General features: G+C 42.4%; 1 protein-coding gene across 1 annotated transcript in view; it reads right to left on the reverse strand.

The window, feature by feature from the left end:
- Positions 1-16,338, reverse strand: part of LOC116877492 (uncharacterized protein C3orf20 homolog) — a 114,127-nt gene that overhangs the window by 19,627 nt on the left and 78,162 nt on the right. Inside the window, exons 11-12 of the mRNA XM_032874253.1 lie at positions 10,313-10,610; positions 4,366-4,482 (exon numbers count right to left, since the gene is read on the reverse strand). Of these exons, the coding sequence (XP_032730144.1) occupies positions 4,366-4,482; positions 10,313-10,610 (415 nt within the window). The remainder of the gene's footprint in view (positions 1-4,365; positions 4,483-10,312; positions 10,611-16,338) is intronic.

Raw genomic sequence — 16,338 nt, forward strand, 5'->3', positions numbered from 1 at the left:
AAGTTTGGAAGCAGAGTATGACATTAACATTGCTGTACTGCTCACTTAAGAGTCCCATTATTTTAAATCATTGTCCTTTCCATCTTGGGGAGGAGAAGTGGAAGAGAACAGTTGCCCCAAACCAAGCCTCTTAGCATCTTGAAGCAAACACTCAACTCACTCTCTGGCCTTCTCCTTTTAAAGTGGAAATGTGGATGGTTCCATCATTCCCTCTCCTCTCTTACATTAACTCCATCATTTCTACTGATCACGTCAAGTCTTACTTGACTTACAGTATTTGCTCTAGCTTATCTATTTCTCTCTCCTCCTGAAGACAGGGATCACGTTGGAACAGGGGGAACAATGCACAAACCGTGCCCCGGCAAATTGGAAACAGTACTCCACAGACAGCCTTGCCCCTCGTCAGAGCCCCGGGAAACACTCTTCCCAGACACCGGCCCATTTGTGTCAGAGTGAACACCTTGAGTAAAGAATCATCCATCCCATGGCATCTAGGTGAGCAGCTGAAGTACATTTCCAGCTGAGTTTTCACAATGCTTTTTGCAGCTTTTTGCCTTCTTACGTTATGAAGAAAATACAGGTTTACTTATTATGGACAATCAGATCCGTCCTCTGTACCACTTAGCACAGAAACCCAGCCCAACATGGTAACTGGAACAATTCTACGCCTCACAGTTTCCCTTGAAAAATAAAGAAAAACAAGGATTCTGCCATACTTGGAGAAGGAAGACAGAGCCATTCCCCAAGGCCCTCAGAAAGCCATCTGGTTGCAATCTTTCCCGGAGTTTTCTGGCCCAGAGACAAAGCACATTTGTATCAGACGGATCAACACTGTCACCCAGTGGACAGACACTAGGCGGGCTGAGGCTGAGCCTTGATCTTGGCTTGGCTTGGCTTGGCAAGGCAGCATTTAAATAGGAACCTGTTTGTTTTAAGTGATCATGTATTCTCTTACAGGGAGCTGGGAGGATCTCAGCTGACGAGACTTTGATTTGGGATGAGTGCAAATATAAGGAGGACATATATTTTCATTGTGCCTATGCTATTTTTTTTTTTAAACCACTAGGAAATTTATAGGAAGCATAGACTGTAACCAACCAAGCAAGTCTGCCAAGACACAGGACCAACCAGGCTTGCAGAAGGAGGGAGGTATATGATCACCTGCCAGGTATGTGGGAAGATTTCCCTACCACAGAATAAGACTTATTGTTCATTGTTCAAAGAGACAGTGGATGTGTATTTTGAAAACTAAAGATTTTTTTTTTTTTTTTGGTGATCTGAGGTTATTCACTTTACTAGAATGATGTCAGTAGACGAACCATTCTTGCTATCTCTATTTTGTATATATATCAAAAGATATGCATGGATGCAGCCTCTGACCCATCTCATTCCCCCAAGTCTCTTTAGTCTGTATTATTATTATTATATATTTGAGAGAGAGAGAGATTTGGGGGAAAGAGAGAGAGGCAGGGGGAAAGGGACAGGGAGAGGGAGAGAGAGTCTCAAGCAGACTCCCCACTGAGCCTGGAACCCGAGGAAGGAATCCATCTCACGATCCCAAGACCACAACCTGAGCTGAAATAAAGAGTTGGACACTTAACTAACTGTGCTGCCCAGGCGCCCCTAAGTCTCTTTAGTCTTATCTGCCATTTGACACTCTCAACCAACTGGCTTACTTTTCATATTAAGGTGAGAGGTTCTTTGCCTTAAGCCTTTCTTGCTAAATGTACCTTTAAATTAGTTTCTTCTCCCTGGCTGGAATGCATCAACAAACTGAAAACATTCATCTGGTATCACTTTACACTTCTGCAGTCCTGGAAGCTGAAACTTCACCCGGTAGGAACTTTCCTAGCATCTTGATTAAAAGCAATCTGTTTATTGGAGGGAAATCTGGGTTTGAATCCTCACTGCACCACTTGCTAGCTAGCTTGGACAGGTCACTTAGTTTCCTTAAGCTTTAGTTTCCATCTCTGTTATCAGGGATAATACTGGCACCTACCGCTCCGGCGGTTAATCCCTGCTGTGGGGATTTAGGTAGGAAAATACAGATGAACAACAGCACAGGGCCTGGACGCATCGTAAAAGCTTTATGAACATTAGGGGTGGCATTGTCATAATTATTACAATGACGGCAGTCACTCTTACTACTCCTCAAATGCAATTCTTATAAAGTACCTCAGGCATGCAGATGAAACCGTGATATTTTTTTAGCTAGAAAGACCCTGAGAGAGCATCCAGACCTTTGTTCTTCATTAAAATCATCTGGGGAAGTATGTATGTATGTATTTTTGTATGTATATTTTATAAAATTATTTAGTTTAATTGAGAGAGAGAGAGAGAGAGAGAGAAGGCATGAGTGAGCGAGGGTGGAGAGGGGCAGAGAGAAACTTTTGCAGACTTTCCACTAAGTGTGGATCCCAATGCAGGGCTTAAGCTCATGACTCTGAGATCACCACCTGAGCCAAAACCAAGATTTGGACACTTGACAGACTGAGCCACCCAGGGGTCCCTCCAAGGAACCTTTTAAGGAACACTGACATTCCCAATAGCCCAGTGAAAGAATGCTCATTATATGAATCCTTTGAGATGAATTCTAGAAAAGGCAAACCTAATCTATAGCGACAGAAAGCAGATCAGCAATTGTTTGGGGATGAAGGTGGAAGGAAAGAACTGAAGGAAACTTTCCGGGGTGGCGGCAATGTTTTCTGTCTTGGCTGTGGAGGCAGAGTACTCACATTTCTCAGAAAGTTTCTGACACTGTACAGTAAAGTGAGTGCTTTGTATTGTATGTAGAATATATCATAATAAAGTTGATGTAAAAAGCTGATGCTGAGTCTCCTCCCCAGGAATTCTGATTTGACTGTTCCAGGGTGAGGCTCACGCAGCTAAGGCAGGAGCCAGCGGTGAGAGCCACTGATCTAATCTAGTCTCCTCCACCTCCAGATGAGCTCAACCCAAGTATATACCGCTGGTTATAGTGGAAGGTGCAGGACTAAAAACCGGGTCTTCAGGCAAACCTGAGTGGTGAAGTCGGTTAAGCGCTGGACTCTTGATTTTGGCTTAGGTCTTGATCTCAGGGTTGTGAGACCAACCCCTGCAAAGGGTTCCATGCTGGGCACAGAGCCTGCTTGAAAATCTCTCTCCCTCTGCTCCCCACCCCCCCACCACATGCATGCTCGCTCGCTCTCTCTCTCTCCAGATTTCTTGTGTTCTCAGCCTTTCCTTTTTACCTTTACTAGTAACACTGCTTCTTCCTGGAAATTCCCTCTCCTTTTTACCTCTCTGTATGAAAACCCCTTCAGGGTTCAGCTCACATCTCATGACTCTCAGGAAGCCACAGTCTTCACCGCCCTGCCCTTGACCTAGGAGTTCCTTGGCAGGAGGGACTGAGGCTTTTTAAAAAATTTGTATCCTCAGAACCATTATTGTGCTTGGCACCAGACAGGAATTCCACACACATTTGTTGAACTGAAAAATTGGTGGAAGGGAATTACCATTTAATAAGTACCCACGATATGCCAGGAATTGAAATGAGCACTTCATGCACATTATCTCATTGAATTTTTACAATTTTATGAGTTGGTTATCATTTTCCCTTTTTGTAAGGGAGGAAACAGGCTCAGAGAGGCTTAGTAATTTGCCCCAGGACACAGAGCAGGCAAATAGTAGAACCAAGGTCTGGACTCAGGTTTGTTGATTTTCCAAGTTCATGCTTTTTCTACCATACTGGGCTGTCTCAGTCACAGCAGTTACTCTGTTCAGCCTTAAGATACGGATATTATGTATCCTATCTCCTCCGTTAGGTTATAAGCTTCTTAAATGCAAGAATTAAAGTTTAGCATTTATAATCCCATATCAGCTCATGAGGTAGAGGATTTGATCACCTCAGTGTTAAGAGAGTATTCAATGTTTAACCGCATTAGAGCAATTGCAATGATAATCCAACATTTAGAAGAATATCCACCTGCACTTCTAAGAAGACCTGTAGTCAGGGGGGAAGCACAGAAGGCTGTGATTCGAGCTTATCTATCTCTTCACTCTCTCTTTTCTTTCCCTTTTTTTTTTTTTTAATTTGACAGAGATCACAAGTATGCAGAGAGGCAGACCAGGCAGAGAGAGAAAGAGAGAGAGAGGAGGAAGCAAGCTCCTTGCTGAGCAGAGAGCCCGATCTGGGGCTCGATCCCAGGACCCTGGGATCATGACCTGAGCCTAAGGCAGAGGCTTTAACCCACTAAGCCACCCAGGCGCCCCCTCCTTTCTTTCTTATGAATAATTTCTAAGTCACACAAACATCATACACAACATCATTGACATATAACAACATAGTAGGTTGGTTAAAACAGTCATATATCTCAAAGCACGTACCAAAAATATTCCTGGAATGACATTGTGCCTTTGAACCAGAAGTGGACAACTGCCCCCAGTAAATTTGCATGCAGAGGTGATGTTGTATTTGAGCAATCGAAAGGGATCTGAACAACTCTAAAAAAAAAAAAGTTGTAAAGGCATTAAATCCCAGGTAACAAATCCTTTGTTCCATTCAGCAGTATTTGCATCTTTGAGCCAACAATTCTAGACTCTATTCCTATCACTCCATTAGGAATGCCTTCTTCCTAAACTTATCAAAGACCTCTGTATTGCCAAGGCCAGTGGACATTTTCATGTTTCTTCTATTTCTTGAACTCTTTGAGGGATTTGAAATTACTACAGTCCTCCTTCTCGAACTCTCTCCTGGGCCTCTGTGGTCCCACCCTTCTGTTTTCTTTCTATTTCTCTGTGTCTTCCATCCCAGTCTTGGTCAAGCACAATTTTTCCTTTACTTGACCTCTAAATATCTAAAATCTAAATATCTGGGGCGCCTGGGTGGCTCAGTGGGTGGGAGCCTCTGCCTTAGGCTTGGGTCATGATCCCAGGGTCCTGGGATCGAGCCCGCAGGAGCCTGCTTCCCCCTCTTCTCTCTGCCTGCCTCTCTGCCTGCTTGTAATCTCTGCCTGTCAAATAAATACACAAAATCTTTTAAAAAAATAAAATAAAATCTAAATATCTAAAATAGATTCCTGCTCTTCACTCTCTCTTCACATACCCCTTGGGTAATCCACAATTTTTGCTACTATTTCTGTGCACCAAATGTTTTCCAAAGCTAGTGCTCTCCTCTGAGTATCAGACTTGTGGGTTGAATTGCCTACTTCCTGGTGTGTCCATTTTGATGACACTCTAGTACCTCCAACTCAACATGCCCAATCTGAATTTTTCATCTTTCTCTCTCTCTTTTTCTTTTTTTGTGTGTGTTTTTTTGTTAAGTAAGATCTATGCCCCATGTGGGGCTTAAACTCATAACCCTAGATCAAGAGATCCATGCTCTAATGACTGAGCCATCCAGGCATCCCTCTTCAAACATACTTATATGGATTAAAGATGTCTATAAATTTTTTGCCACTCTACCTATCAGGAGATGGAGGTCTACTTCCACTCCCCTTGAATCTGGGCTGGCCCTGTGATAGGCTATGACCAAGAGTATACTGTATAACTTTTGAGACCAGGCCTTGAGAGGTCTCCAGGTTCCATCTTCACCTCTTGGAACATTCCTTCTCAAAACATGGACATCATGGTGTGAGGAAACCTGAATAACTCTTAGAAAGGCGGCCCTCATGAGGAGAACAGAGGTCCCTGGCCAATAGCCATTGATGAGCTCCTAATACCAGCAGTTCTACCTGCCAGCCATATGAATGAAGCTCTTCTTGAATCCTCCAGCTGTACTCAAAATGGCCCAGCCAATGCTGTGTCAGGTCATCCCTGCTAGTTCTGAGCAGGTCATGAGCAAATATGCGGTTGCTTACTAGGACTGTAAGTTTTGGGGGTGGTTTGTTATGTAGTAATAGGTAACAGGTAACAGACATTTCTTATCCTCATCCTTCTGAATTTCCTACCTCAACAAATAGTACTGTTCTTCTTCTGACTGTGCAAGCAAGAAGCTGGGAGGCATCTTAAATTCTTCCCTCACCCAACATATCAAATCTTACAGAGTCTTGCTTCTAACTACAACTCAGGCTTACCATCCTTTTCCACTCCCATGGCCACCACTGCCTGACCATTTCTCACCTGAGTAAATGAGGTACTAGGTCTCTCTGTCATTCCAGTTTTTTCTGGAACATTCTGTCAAAATTATTCTTCTAAAATACAAAATCTCTTCATGTTACTTCTCTGCTTAAAATCCTTTAATGGCTCCTCTTCCTTTTCAAGCAGAGTTGGGGTTCCTTACTGAACCTCACAGTTAGATCTCTGCTACCTTCATTAGCTGCTAACTCCCTCAAAGTGCACCCCCCCAATACTGATGTCTTTCCCACCTCCCAGGTTCATCCTGCAACTTGCTATCTTCTTGCGTTCCAATGTGTAGTTTTCCAACATGCCTTCAAAAATGTAGTTTGTAGGGGCGCCTGGGTGGCTCAGTGGGTTAAGCCACTGCCTTCGGCTCAGGTCATGATCTCAGGGTCCTGGGATCGAGCCCCGCATCGGGCTCTCTGCTCAGCGGGGAGCCTGCTTCACCCTCTCTCTCTGCCTGCCTCCCTGACTATTTGTGATTTCTCTCTCTCTCTTTCTCTCTCTCTGTGTCAAATAAATTAATAAATAAAATCTTTTAAAAAATGTAGTTTGTGGGAAATATTCACTCAGTTAGTTCTTTCTAGTCTTACAAGTCTTACTAGTCCTACAAGCCACTTCTTGCCTAAAGGTTCTGTTGATACTTCTGACCCAGCACTCATGTCACCATGTCATCTGTTGTGACTGTTCTCTGGATTGTCTTTTCCTTGAGGACACAATCAGGCTCTAATTCATTTTTCTGTATCAAGTTGCTATCCCACTCCCAGCATATTGTAGGAGCTCAGTGAATGTTTATCACCTGAATGAATAAATATACAGAATTGTGCTATCAAAAAAGCTTCATCCTCAAGTAGATATTACTTGTATCTACTTAGTTCCTCGTTGTTGAAAGGGGTCAGCCAGGCATGGCTCCTTTTATCAGCTGTACTGGCCCTCACAATTCCTGCTGAGCACACACATGAGGCCCCTGCCATGCCTTCTGCCTCCACATGCCCAAGCTCATACTTCTGAGATGCGGGATATGCGCCATTCCTCCCAATCCATTCATCTCATTTGATTCCACTCTTGCCCCCCTTAGCCACTGCTTTTCCTGCTCCACAAGGCTACATGGCAGAGCATGGTGCTAAAGAGCATGGGTCCTGGAGTAAGACTGCCTGGTGTAACTCTCACCCCCACCCCTACCTGACTGAGGAAACTTGGACAAGTGACCTATCTGTCCTGTCTCAGGTATCGACCTGCACTCAATAGACACAAATGCAGAGAGCCAGCCATTTATGGCTCTTTTGAGAATTAAATGGTATTTCAGGTAAATAGTGGTTGCAACACAGCAAGTGCTCAATAAATACTGACTCTCTTGATCTTATTCTGACTTTGCCATCTCAGATCAGTTCAGTGAACATTTACTGAGTGTCTACTGGATGCCAGGTATGGGGTTGAGGGGATGGCAGGTACTGTCTGCACCAAGTATATCAGAGCCCTTGGGATTTAATGGACATTATTGTCCTCCTGAGGACTTGAACTCTTCCTGACTATGGTCCTGCTCTCTCATCCACTTAGCTTGTCTGTCTCTTCAGGGGAGACCTAGTTCCTTTCACAAGCCATGGTCCCAGAGGCACTTCCTATGAAACCAAGAAAGAATTAGCAGTGACCAGATACCCTCATATCTGGCCTTCAGACTAAAGAAACATTCACTCATTTGTTGGTTCATTTATTCACTTGACAAATACATTGTAGATGTTAACCATGTTTTCGGCCCAGGACAGGCACTAGGGCTACAATGGTGAGCAAGACAGGGCCCTGCTATCAAGAAGCTTCCAACTCTGGGCAGGGGAATCTGGTTTCAGAGCAGGCTGGAAGGGTGAGGGTGCCACTCCCAGAACCAGTGCTCCCTGTGCTTCCAGAACCCATTCCATATCCCCTGTGGCTCAGGCTACCCTTCTAGGAGCTTTGTTTACACCCTTGATGCTTCCACCAGAGTATCCCGTGAATTCTTATTGCTGGCCAGCTTCCAAGTGCAGCTTAACAATTTCAGCATCACACAGGCCTCCCAGTTCCCTGATTAGGTGGAATGAAAGAAAAGGAAGTGGGAGCCAAGACCCTGGTCTGACCAGGCCACCCTTTTGATGAAGACTGGAGTTCTCAGGTGAGTGTTAACATGTTTTACGATCTTCCCCATTCTTATTTGTATTTCCTTTAGGGTCTCTGGTATGGGAACATTCCCTTCATTTTTATGATCTAAAAAGGAATCTAGGGTACCCTGTGGTACCCAGCCAATTAAGTCTGTATTCTCTTTCTTCACCATTCAGAGTTACAAAATGACATGTCACTTTCCTACAAGGTTGCTATCAATTCTGCTAGATGAAATAATATTTCCTTCATCAAAACTTAACATTTTAGATGTTTATATTCTGCTTTTTTAGCAAAAGACTGGAGGTGGTTTGTAGGAAGTAAGAATAGTATCAGAGAAACAATGAATCTTGGAACACTGCATTAAAAAAAGAAAGAAAGAAAGAAAAAGAAAAGAAAAGAGAAAGAACAGTATCAAAGAAAATTATAAATTAAAAAAGATTTTTTTGATGGGAAAATTTCAGTATAAACAGAAGCTCTGGATCCAAAAGAAGAACTGGATTTCAGATAAGTGGCCCACAAGTTCTTACTCTATTTTTATAATTCAGTTTAAAACTTTGCTCTGTACTTCCAGGTAAAGTGAAAAGAGAAACCCAGTTGGGCACCAAAAATCCCATCACTGGGGAAGGGGAAACATACCAGATTCTTTTTTTTTAATTTTTTAAAAAGATTTTATTTATTTGGTAGAGAGAGATCACAAGTAGGCAGAAAGGCAGGCAGAGAGAAAGGGGGAAGCAGGTTCCCCGCTGAGCTGAGAGCCCGATGTGGGGCTTGATCCCAGGACCCTGAGATCATGACCTGAGCCAAAGGCAGAGACTTTAACCCACTGAGCCACCCAGGCACCCCAACATACCAGATTCTTATGGGAAGTAAAGCTTCTCATTCAGAAAGACAGTTTTCACTTTGGGCTTCAAATAGGGGACACTAGGCTGGAAAATATATTGTAACATCCCTCAAAAGAAGTTCAGGGCTACTTAGGGCAACATCTTAAAAGGCCACTCAGTGGCAGCATGTCCGCAAGGGGCGACGTGGCCCAAGCCCTTAGCTCCCACCAGCTTCAGACCTGGACTCTGCAAAGGTTCGTTAATATATCCCTTGGGGCTATCACTGGGTTTGGGACAGGGAACTGAGCAGTCAGGGTGGGAAGAGCCCCACTAGGAGGGGGACCTCAATGTAATACTAAAGAAATTGGATTTGGCCTGAAGGGAAGTCCTTAGAAGACTGTCAGCAGGAGAATGATGCCCTTGTGTCCGTATATTAAAAAGAACACCAGCAACATATAACAAATATCAGGGGCGCCAAGACCAAGGGCAGGAAAACTCGTCAGAGAGGCCACTGGAGAGAATCAGATGGGAGGTGATGAAAGCCTAAAATAGCAGACACAATGGAATTGGAAAAAAGGTTCAAATGTGAAAAAATGTCACAGTGCTTGAATCAACTAGGCTTAGAGGATACTCATTAAATGTATTGAGATTAAAGGCTCTCGTGGGGAAAAAGGCTTCACGAGTTACTACTCAGGTCAGCTGATAGAGGCTGCTTGCAGTGCAGTCAGGGAAAGGACTTTAGGGCCCAGTCTAGGCCCGGCTGAAAAGGAAGCTGGGTTAGTAGTGTCCATCATGGGGGCAAGATGGGAGGATGCTGGCATGCCTGGTATTGACCTTCCGAGTCTCTGGCAAAAGAAGCACAACAACGTACTGTGTGTTTCAAAATGTGTACACTGTGACTCCATGGATATGAAGATCTAAAATGGACAAAACTGATTTATGGTGATGGAAGTCAGAAAAGTGGTTCCCAGGGGCAGGAGGTAGGTGGGTTACTGACTGAAAAGGGCAAAAGGGAGCTTCTTTGGACCTGGGAGTACTCTGTATCTTGATCTGGATGGTTATTATATAAGCATACACATACATAAACATTAATTAAGCTATATGCCCTTAAGATGTGTGACCTCTATTATATGAAGGTCATACCTCAATGGAAAAAGTGGGGGAGAAATTCCTCCATGGCCCTTTGTGTGGCTGAGGACATGTCTTAAGATGTAACACGCAAGTAAACATTAGTCACAATATGTCTTAATACACATGACACTCACCTGAAGGCAAGGCATGCTTTTACATCTGTTCGCTTTCCTATACACTTTGGCCATTTCTTTTGTAGTCTTGTCCGTGTTGCTAGCTGAGAACACGTGGACTATAATGAGCTGATCCGTGGAGGACAGCTGGTGGCTTATAAGGTGATCATACTCCAGGTCTGTCACTTCAGGGATGCTGTAAGTGCTACACTGGCATGTGCCCCCTTCCTGCCCACACAATGTCCTCCTGAGGACCACAGGACAGAGCAGCTGAGGATCAAACCATGCATCCTTGCTCTTAATGGGAGGAGGAGGAAGCCTAGAAATGTAATGGTAAGAAATCATGTTCAAAGAAGTGAAAGGACAGAGGCACCTGGGTGGCTCAGTCAGTTAAGCAACGACCCTTGGTTTCAGCTCAGGTCAGGATCTTGGGGTTCTGGGTATTCAGTCCCATGTTGGGCTCTGTGCTCAGCCAGGAATCTGTCTGTCTCCCTCTCCCTGCCCCTCTCTCTGCTTGTGCTCCTGCTTTCTCTCTCTCTCTCTCAAATAATAAATCTAAAAAAAAAAAAAAAAGAAAAAGAAAAGAAAAGAAAAGAAAAAAAGAACTGAGAGGACAGAAAGAATATCACTTTAGAAGAAACCAAAGTGGCTACTTTGGTAAAGCATTTAAGTTTAATTCTGGATAGAACTTTATGTGCCAATGTGCTAAAACACTTTTCAATACAATGAAAGAAATGAACGTAAACCTTTTCAGTTACATAAGCACCTGTGGCTCTGAAACAAATACAAGCCTTATGTTCAGAGGACTTAATTAATCTAAATGATTGCAAGTAATTGACCAGTAAGAATGAGACTTAGAGTCTTAATTGCAGTTTGACAAATGCAAGAAGAATGCATCAAGGTTGGTCAGTAAGATACTCACTTTATTCCAGTCTCATAAATGGGGAAAACTAATGCTCAGAAAATTCAATAATTTGACTAAAGCACCCAAGTAGTAACTGACAAAGCTGGAACTTGAACGCACGTGTATTTTTTTTTTTTCTATTACAATGGCCCACTGACTGGAGATGAAACACCTACAGCATACTTTTGAGCTGATTGGTGCCTATTAATAGAACAGATAAACCATGTAAGCCAATAGCAAGAATGCAGAAAGCTAAATTTGAATCTGTATTCTGTCCACTAACTCTCAACATGACTATAAATCTTCTGATTTCTTTATACCTCAGTATTAACATCTGTAATGTAGGGATAAGTTTATGTTTCCACAAAACTTCTAGGGAGGTTATGAGGCTTATAAAACCAAATCTTGCGAGTTTTAATTATGCTTAAAGAATTTTTATGTGATACTGAAATTTAATAAATTTAATAAAATATTTTAATTAAGTTGTTTAAAACTGGCATTCCTGGGGATGCCTGGGTGGCTCAGTTGGTTGAGCCACTGCCTTCGGCTCAGGTCATGATCCCAGGATCCTGGGACTGAGTCCTGCATCTGGCTCTTTGCTCACCGGAGAACCTGCTTCTCTCTCTGCCTCTGCGGGCTTGTGCTCTCTCTCTCTCTCTCTCTGACAAATAAATAAATAAATAAAATCTTAAAAAAAATACTAAACCTGACATTCCTGGGTAACCAGAAGAGTCTTTTTTAAAAATTATCATTAGAATATTCAGTATTGGCTTCATTTACTTTATGCTGAACCCGAGAAACTTAGTAAATGGGATAAATGCCCAGTTATGTTTGTTGAAGTTGTGCTTTTCGAAAAGTCTTGATGCTTCCCCTTGGTAGAAGCACATTTCTGAGAAAAGATGATTATATATTTCCTTGTGATAAGAAAACCCACACATGTAAATATAATGTTATTTCAGTTCTCACCTTCATGCCCTACTAGATCTATTTTCAAAATATTTTTTCCCCTTTCTTGTCATAATGTGTATAAGTGAATTTAAATACAGACCCACTCAGAAATGGATCTTCTTTTTTGGAAAGAGAGGCAAATAATTTCAATAGAATACTGTTGCTCTGAAACCTTCATATTCTTAGAAGTTCTGTATTTGTAATAATAAAAGTCTATATATGTGTGTATCAGTGTGTTCATGTGCTAGCTTACATACGAAAAAGTGAAGAAGAAAAAATAGCTTTGTACATACCACTCTGCTTTATCAAATCTTAGTATTTTACTACACTTGCTATATATATATATTTTTTCATTTTTATAATTTCAGATGCAACTTACAGCCCCAAGGACTTCTCCTGATTTCACCCAATTTTTGCCCTGATTTTGATGTATGCATTCTCATGTATGTTTCACAATATGTCATAATCCATAATCTATCAGGGTTAAGGTTTTTAGCTGACAGCAACAGAAACAAACTGGCTAATTTAAGCAAACAAACAAAAACAAAGGAATGTATTAAAAAACTCAAAATCTTTGGAAAGGTGGAAGAATCAGGCTTGCAGGGTCCACTGACCCACGGGAAATGTCCCAAATTGTGCTGTAAAACTTGCCCACTAGGGGCACCACAGCCATAGCTGATGGTCCTGCTGACCCAGAACATGGTGGTGAGAACCACTGCCACCACAGCCTCTGGGGGCCCTGCGCCCCCGACGCCCCTCCCTGCCTAGAGGGTTGGGCAGCCCTTACAGCTGGATGAAAATCTGGGGCAGGCTTATCGTACTAGCGGTACCTGGGTCATGTGCCTGGGCCCTAGCTTCAGAGGGGACCGAGAAAGCAACAATCTGGCGTTTTTGTCATCTATAGTGAAAGTACACTCTGCCTTGACAAGCAGGGAGTCCCTAGGCATAAAGTAGGTTCAGATGCTGGATGGTCAAAACAAACGGCAGATGTCCACAATAAAAAAATTCATACATCCTCTTGGTTATGGAAATATGGGTAGTTTCTTTTCTTCCTTTTTTTTTTTTTTTTAAAGATTATTTACTTTAGAGAGAAAGAAAGGGGTGAGGAATGGGTGGGGGGGGGCAAAGGGAGAAGGAAAGAGAGAAACACCCAACCCGCCCCCCTCCTGTGGGAAGCCCCCCCCCCCCCCCCCCGCCACCACACCAATGCAGGGCTCAATCCCACCACCTATGAGACCATGATCTGAGCTGAAATCACAAGTCAGATGCTCAACCAACTGTTTTTAACTATTGAAAACTGCTGCAATGAAATTTTTGTACTTTCCTTCTTTTGTATATGGGCTTTTATTTTAATGTAGTTAAACTTAATCAACGCTCTCCCTTATGTTTCTGTTTTTTGGTGTGTGTTTGGTTTAAGAATTTATTTTCTACCACAAGGCGATGAAAATATTCTCCTTATTTTTCTTCTAAATATTTTATTATTTGCTTTTTATATTTAGCTCTTTAGTCTACCTGCAGTTTATAATGGGAAGTAGGAATCTTCCTATTTAGAAGGAAGAGAGATAGGTAGATAGATTATTATCTACCAGTTATTATTATCTACCAGTTATATCTATATTATTATCTACCAGTTGTCCCACCACCACTGACTGAATAATCCATTCTTTCCTAACTGGTTTGTATTGCTATTTCTGTTTTATATCAAATTTCCATATTGTCTGGGTCTGATTGGGGCTCTCTATTCTGTTCGATTGATCTAAATAGCCTGGTGCCAATATCACGCTATCTTAGTTACTATTACTTCCTAAAAAGTCTTTTTTTTTCAAAGATTTTATTTATTTATTTGACAGAGAGAGATCACAAGTAAGGCAGAGAGGCAAGTGGGAGATGGGGAAGAAGGCTCCCCACTGAGCAGAGAGCCTGATGCAGGGCTCAATCCCAGGACCCTGGGATCATGACCTGAGCCAACAGAGGCTTAACCCACTGAGCCACCCAGGCACACACCCCCTGCAAAGGTCTTGAAATCTGGTAGAGCAAATCCTCCCACTTTGTTTTTCCTCTTCAAATATATTAATGTTATTTCTAGAGTTAGTTACCTTATACCCCAAAGAACACATGATTTAAAAAAAACACACAACTTTTAGCATGCAGGATTTGGTACACAATATGAGTGATAAGGGGACAAGAGACCTAAGAATACCACCTTTGCCAGTGGCTGCACAGTAGCAGAGAGCTCTGAGAGCAGGATGCAATTACCATCAAATAAACCAGGAATGTTTGGAATGAAGGTTCTGATCTCCATCCTGTAAAGAATAGGCTACTAGAGGTCCCAGCCCCAGTAACACCTTCTTGTTTTCCCATGACCACTTACTCTTCATCCCCACCTTTGTCTACGAAGCCTCTCACAGGTAAATATGGAGCACAGCAACATCAGGGCCTCTGAAGAGGCATTCTGAGCATCCCTGAGTAATTCCAATGGATCAGCTAGTGTACCTGTCAACCAGGACTAAACCAAGCTGCTTGCTGGCCTGAGGACTTGGTCTACAATATTCCTAATATTCATGGGGCAGGATGCCACCCCACCATAATTGGACCTGATTTTGACAGTGAAGCCTTGGAGTTCTGGGTAGGGGCAACTGAAAACTCACCAGGCAGGAGGGGCAAACAGACAGACAGACAGACAGACACACACACACACACACACACACACACACACACAATGCACTCACTCAAAGTACACTCAATATACAGACATGCACACACACCACAGAAAGATGAGCCTAGAGTAAAAAATCTGAAAACATATCAAGAAAGCTAATTCTAACAAAGATAACCTACAAAATCAATAGTCAGAAGATGGATTTGATCTAGACAGAATTAAAATAATAGAACAAATCTAAAAAGCACTTATAAACAGGGATGTTTAGAATTCTCAGGATGAATAATGGTGGAAAAATTAATTGAGAAAAAATCAGGGGCACCTGGGTGGCTCAGTTTTTAAGCATCTGCCTTTAGCTCAGGTCATGATCCTGGGGTCCTGGGATCGAGCCCCGCATTGGGCTCCCTGCTCAGCGGGAAGCCTGCTTCCCCCTCTCCAACTCCCCCTGCTTGAATTCCCTCTCTTGCTGTCTATATCAAATAAATAAATAAAATCTTAAAAAAAAAAAGAATTCAAAGACTCCCCAAATATTGACAGGTATATAAAGTCAATCTGAATTTCTTAAGCACACAATAAAGTAGTATATTTTCTCACTAATAGGCTGGTTTATATTAACTGTCTTACATTGGGACATCATGGGATGGTGGACAGTGCTAAAAACTTAACATGCTTCATCCTATTTAATTCTTTCACAGTCTTGTGAAGTAGGTTTATTATCCCCCATTCTATGATAAAGAAACAGGCTTAGAGAGGTATGCAATTGCTGAAGTCTCATAGCTAATATTCTCTGCTAGCGTGTTATCAGGGTGTTTCGCTGTTTTCCCTCTGCCTGGTGTCAGCCTGTCCTCCATGCACAGGATTTGTCTGGAAATTGAACTAGAGCATGAAACCCATATAGAGAAGTGATGCACGGAAGATGGATATTCTCATTCATGGTGCTTAAGCCTTTATGCTTATTTCAAGATTTAGAGTCCAATTGCAGATTTAAAAGTTTCCATTAAGTTTTTATAGAAATAAATGGAGCCCTTACTGAGTTAATATTAATCTCTTCAGATATCATTGCAACACATAACTGAGTCATAAAAGTAATTCTACATTTAAATGTGAAGTGACTGGGTTTTGACTTTTCACAGGAAATTTAAAAGTCTGAATAAACATCTTAGGCCTGCCTCACACAGTGTCTGTTTGCTGCATCACTGCAGATTTTAAAGGATTTGGTTCATTTTGCTACTTGTACCCATTTCTGGCCTGGGGTCAAGGCCCTCGATGATCTGGCCTCAAGCCTGGTTATCCTATCTTCCATACCCTAAGCACCAGGAAAACCACACTGCTCAGCATTCCTCCAACTTGCCTGCACTGGCCCCTCTATATGCCTTTGCTCAAATCCCTGCTCTGCTCACCAGCTGTGTCTTTGCAGGGTGATGAGGGCAGCATGGGCTTAATTATAACTGCACCCCTTAGGTGTGTCATGAGAATTCAATTAAATCCTGTAGGTAGTGTTTTGCATGGTACCTAGTGTCTAGTGAGTATTCAGTA

Source organism: Lontra canadensis, unplaced genomic scaffold (assembly GCF_010015895.1).
Source record: "Lontra canadensis isolate GAN:19392208 unplaced genomic scaffold, GSC_riverotter_1.0 scaffold52, whole genome shotgun sequence".
Classification (NCBI taxonomy): Eukaryota; Metazoa; Chordata; class Mammalia; order Carnivora; family Mustelidae; genus Lontra; species Lontra canadensis.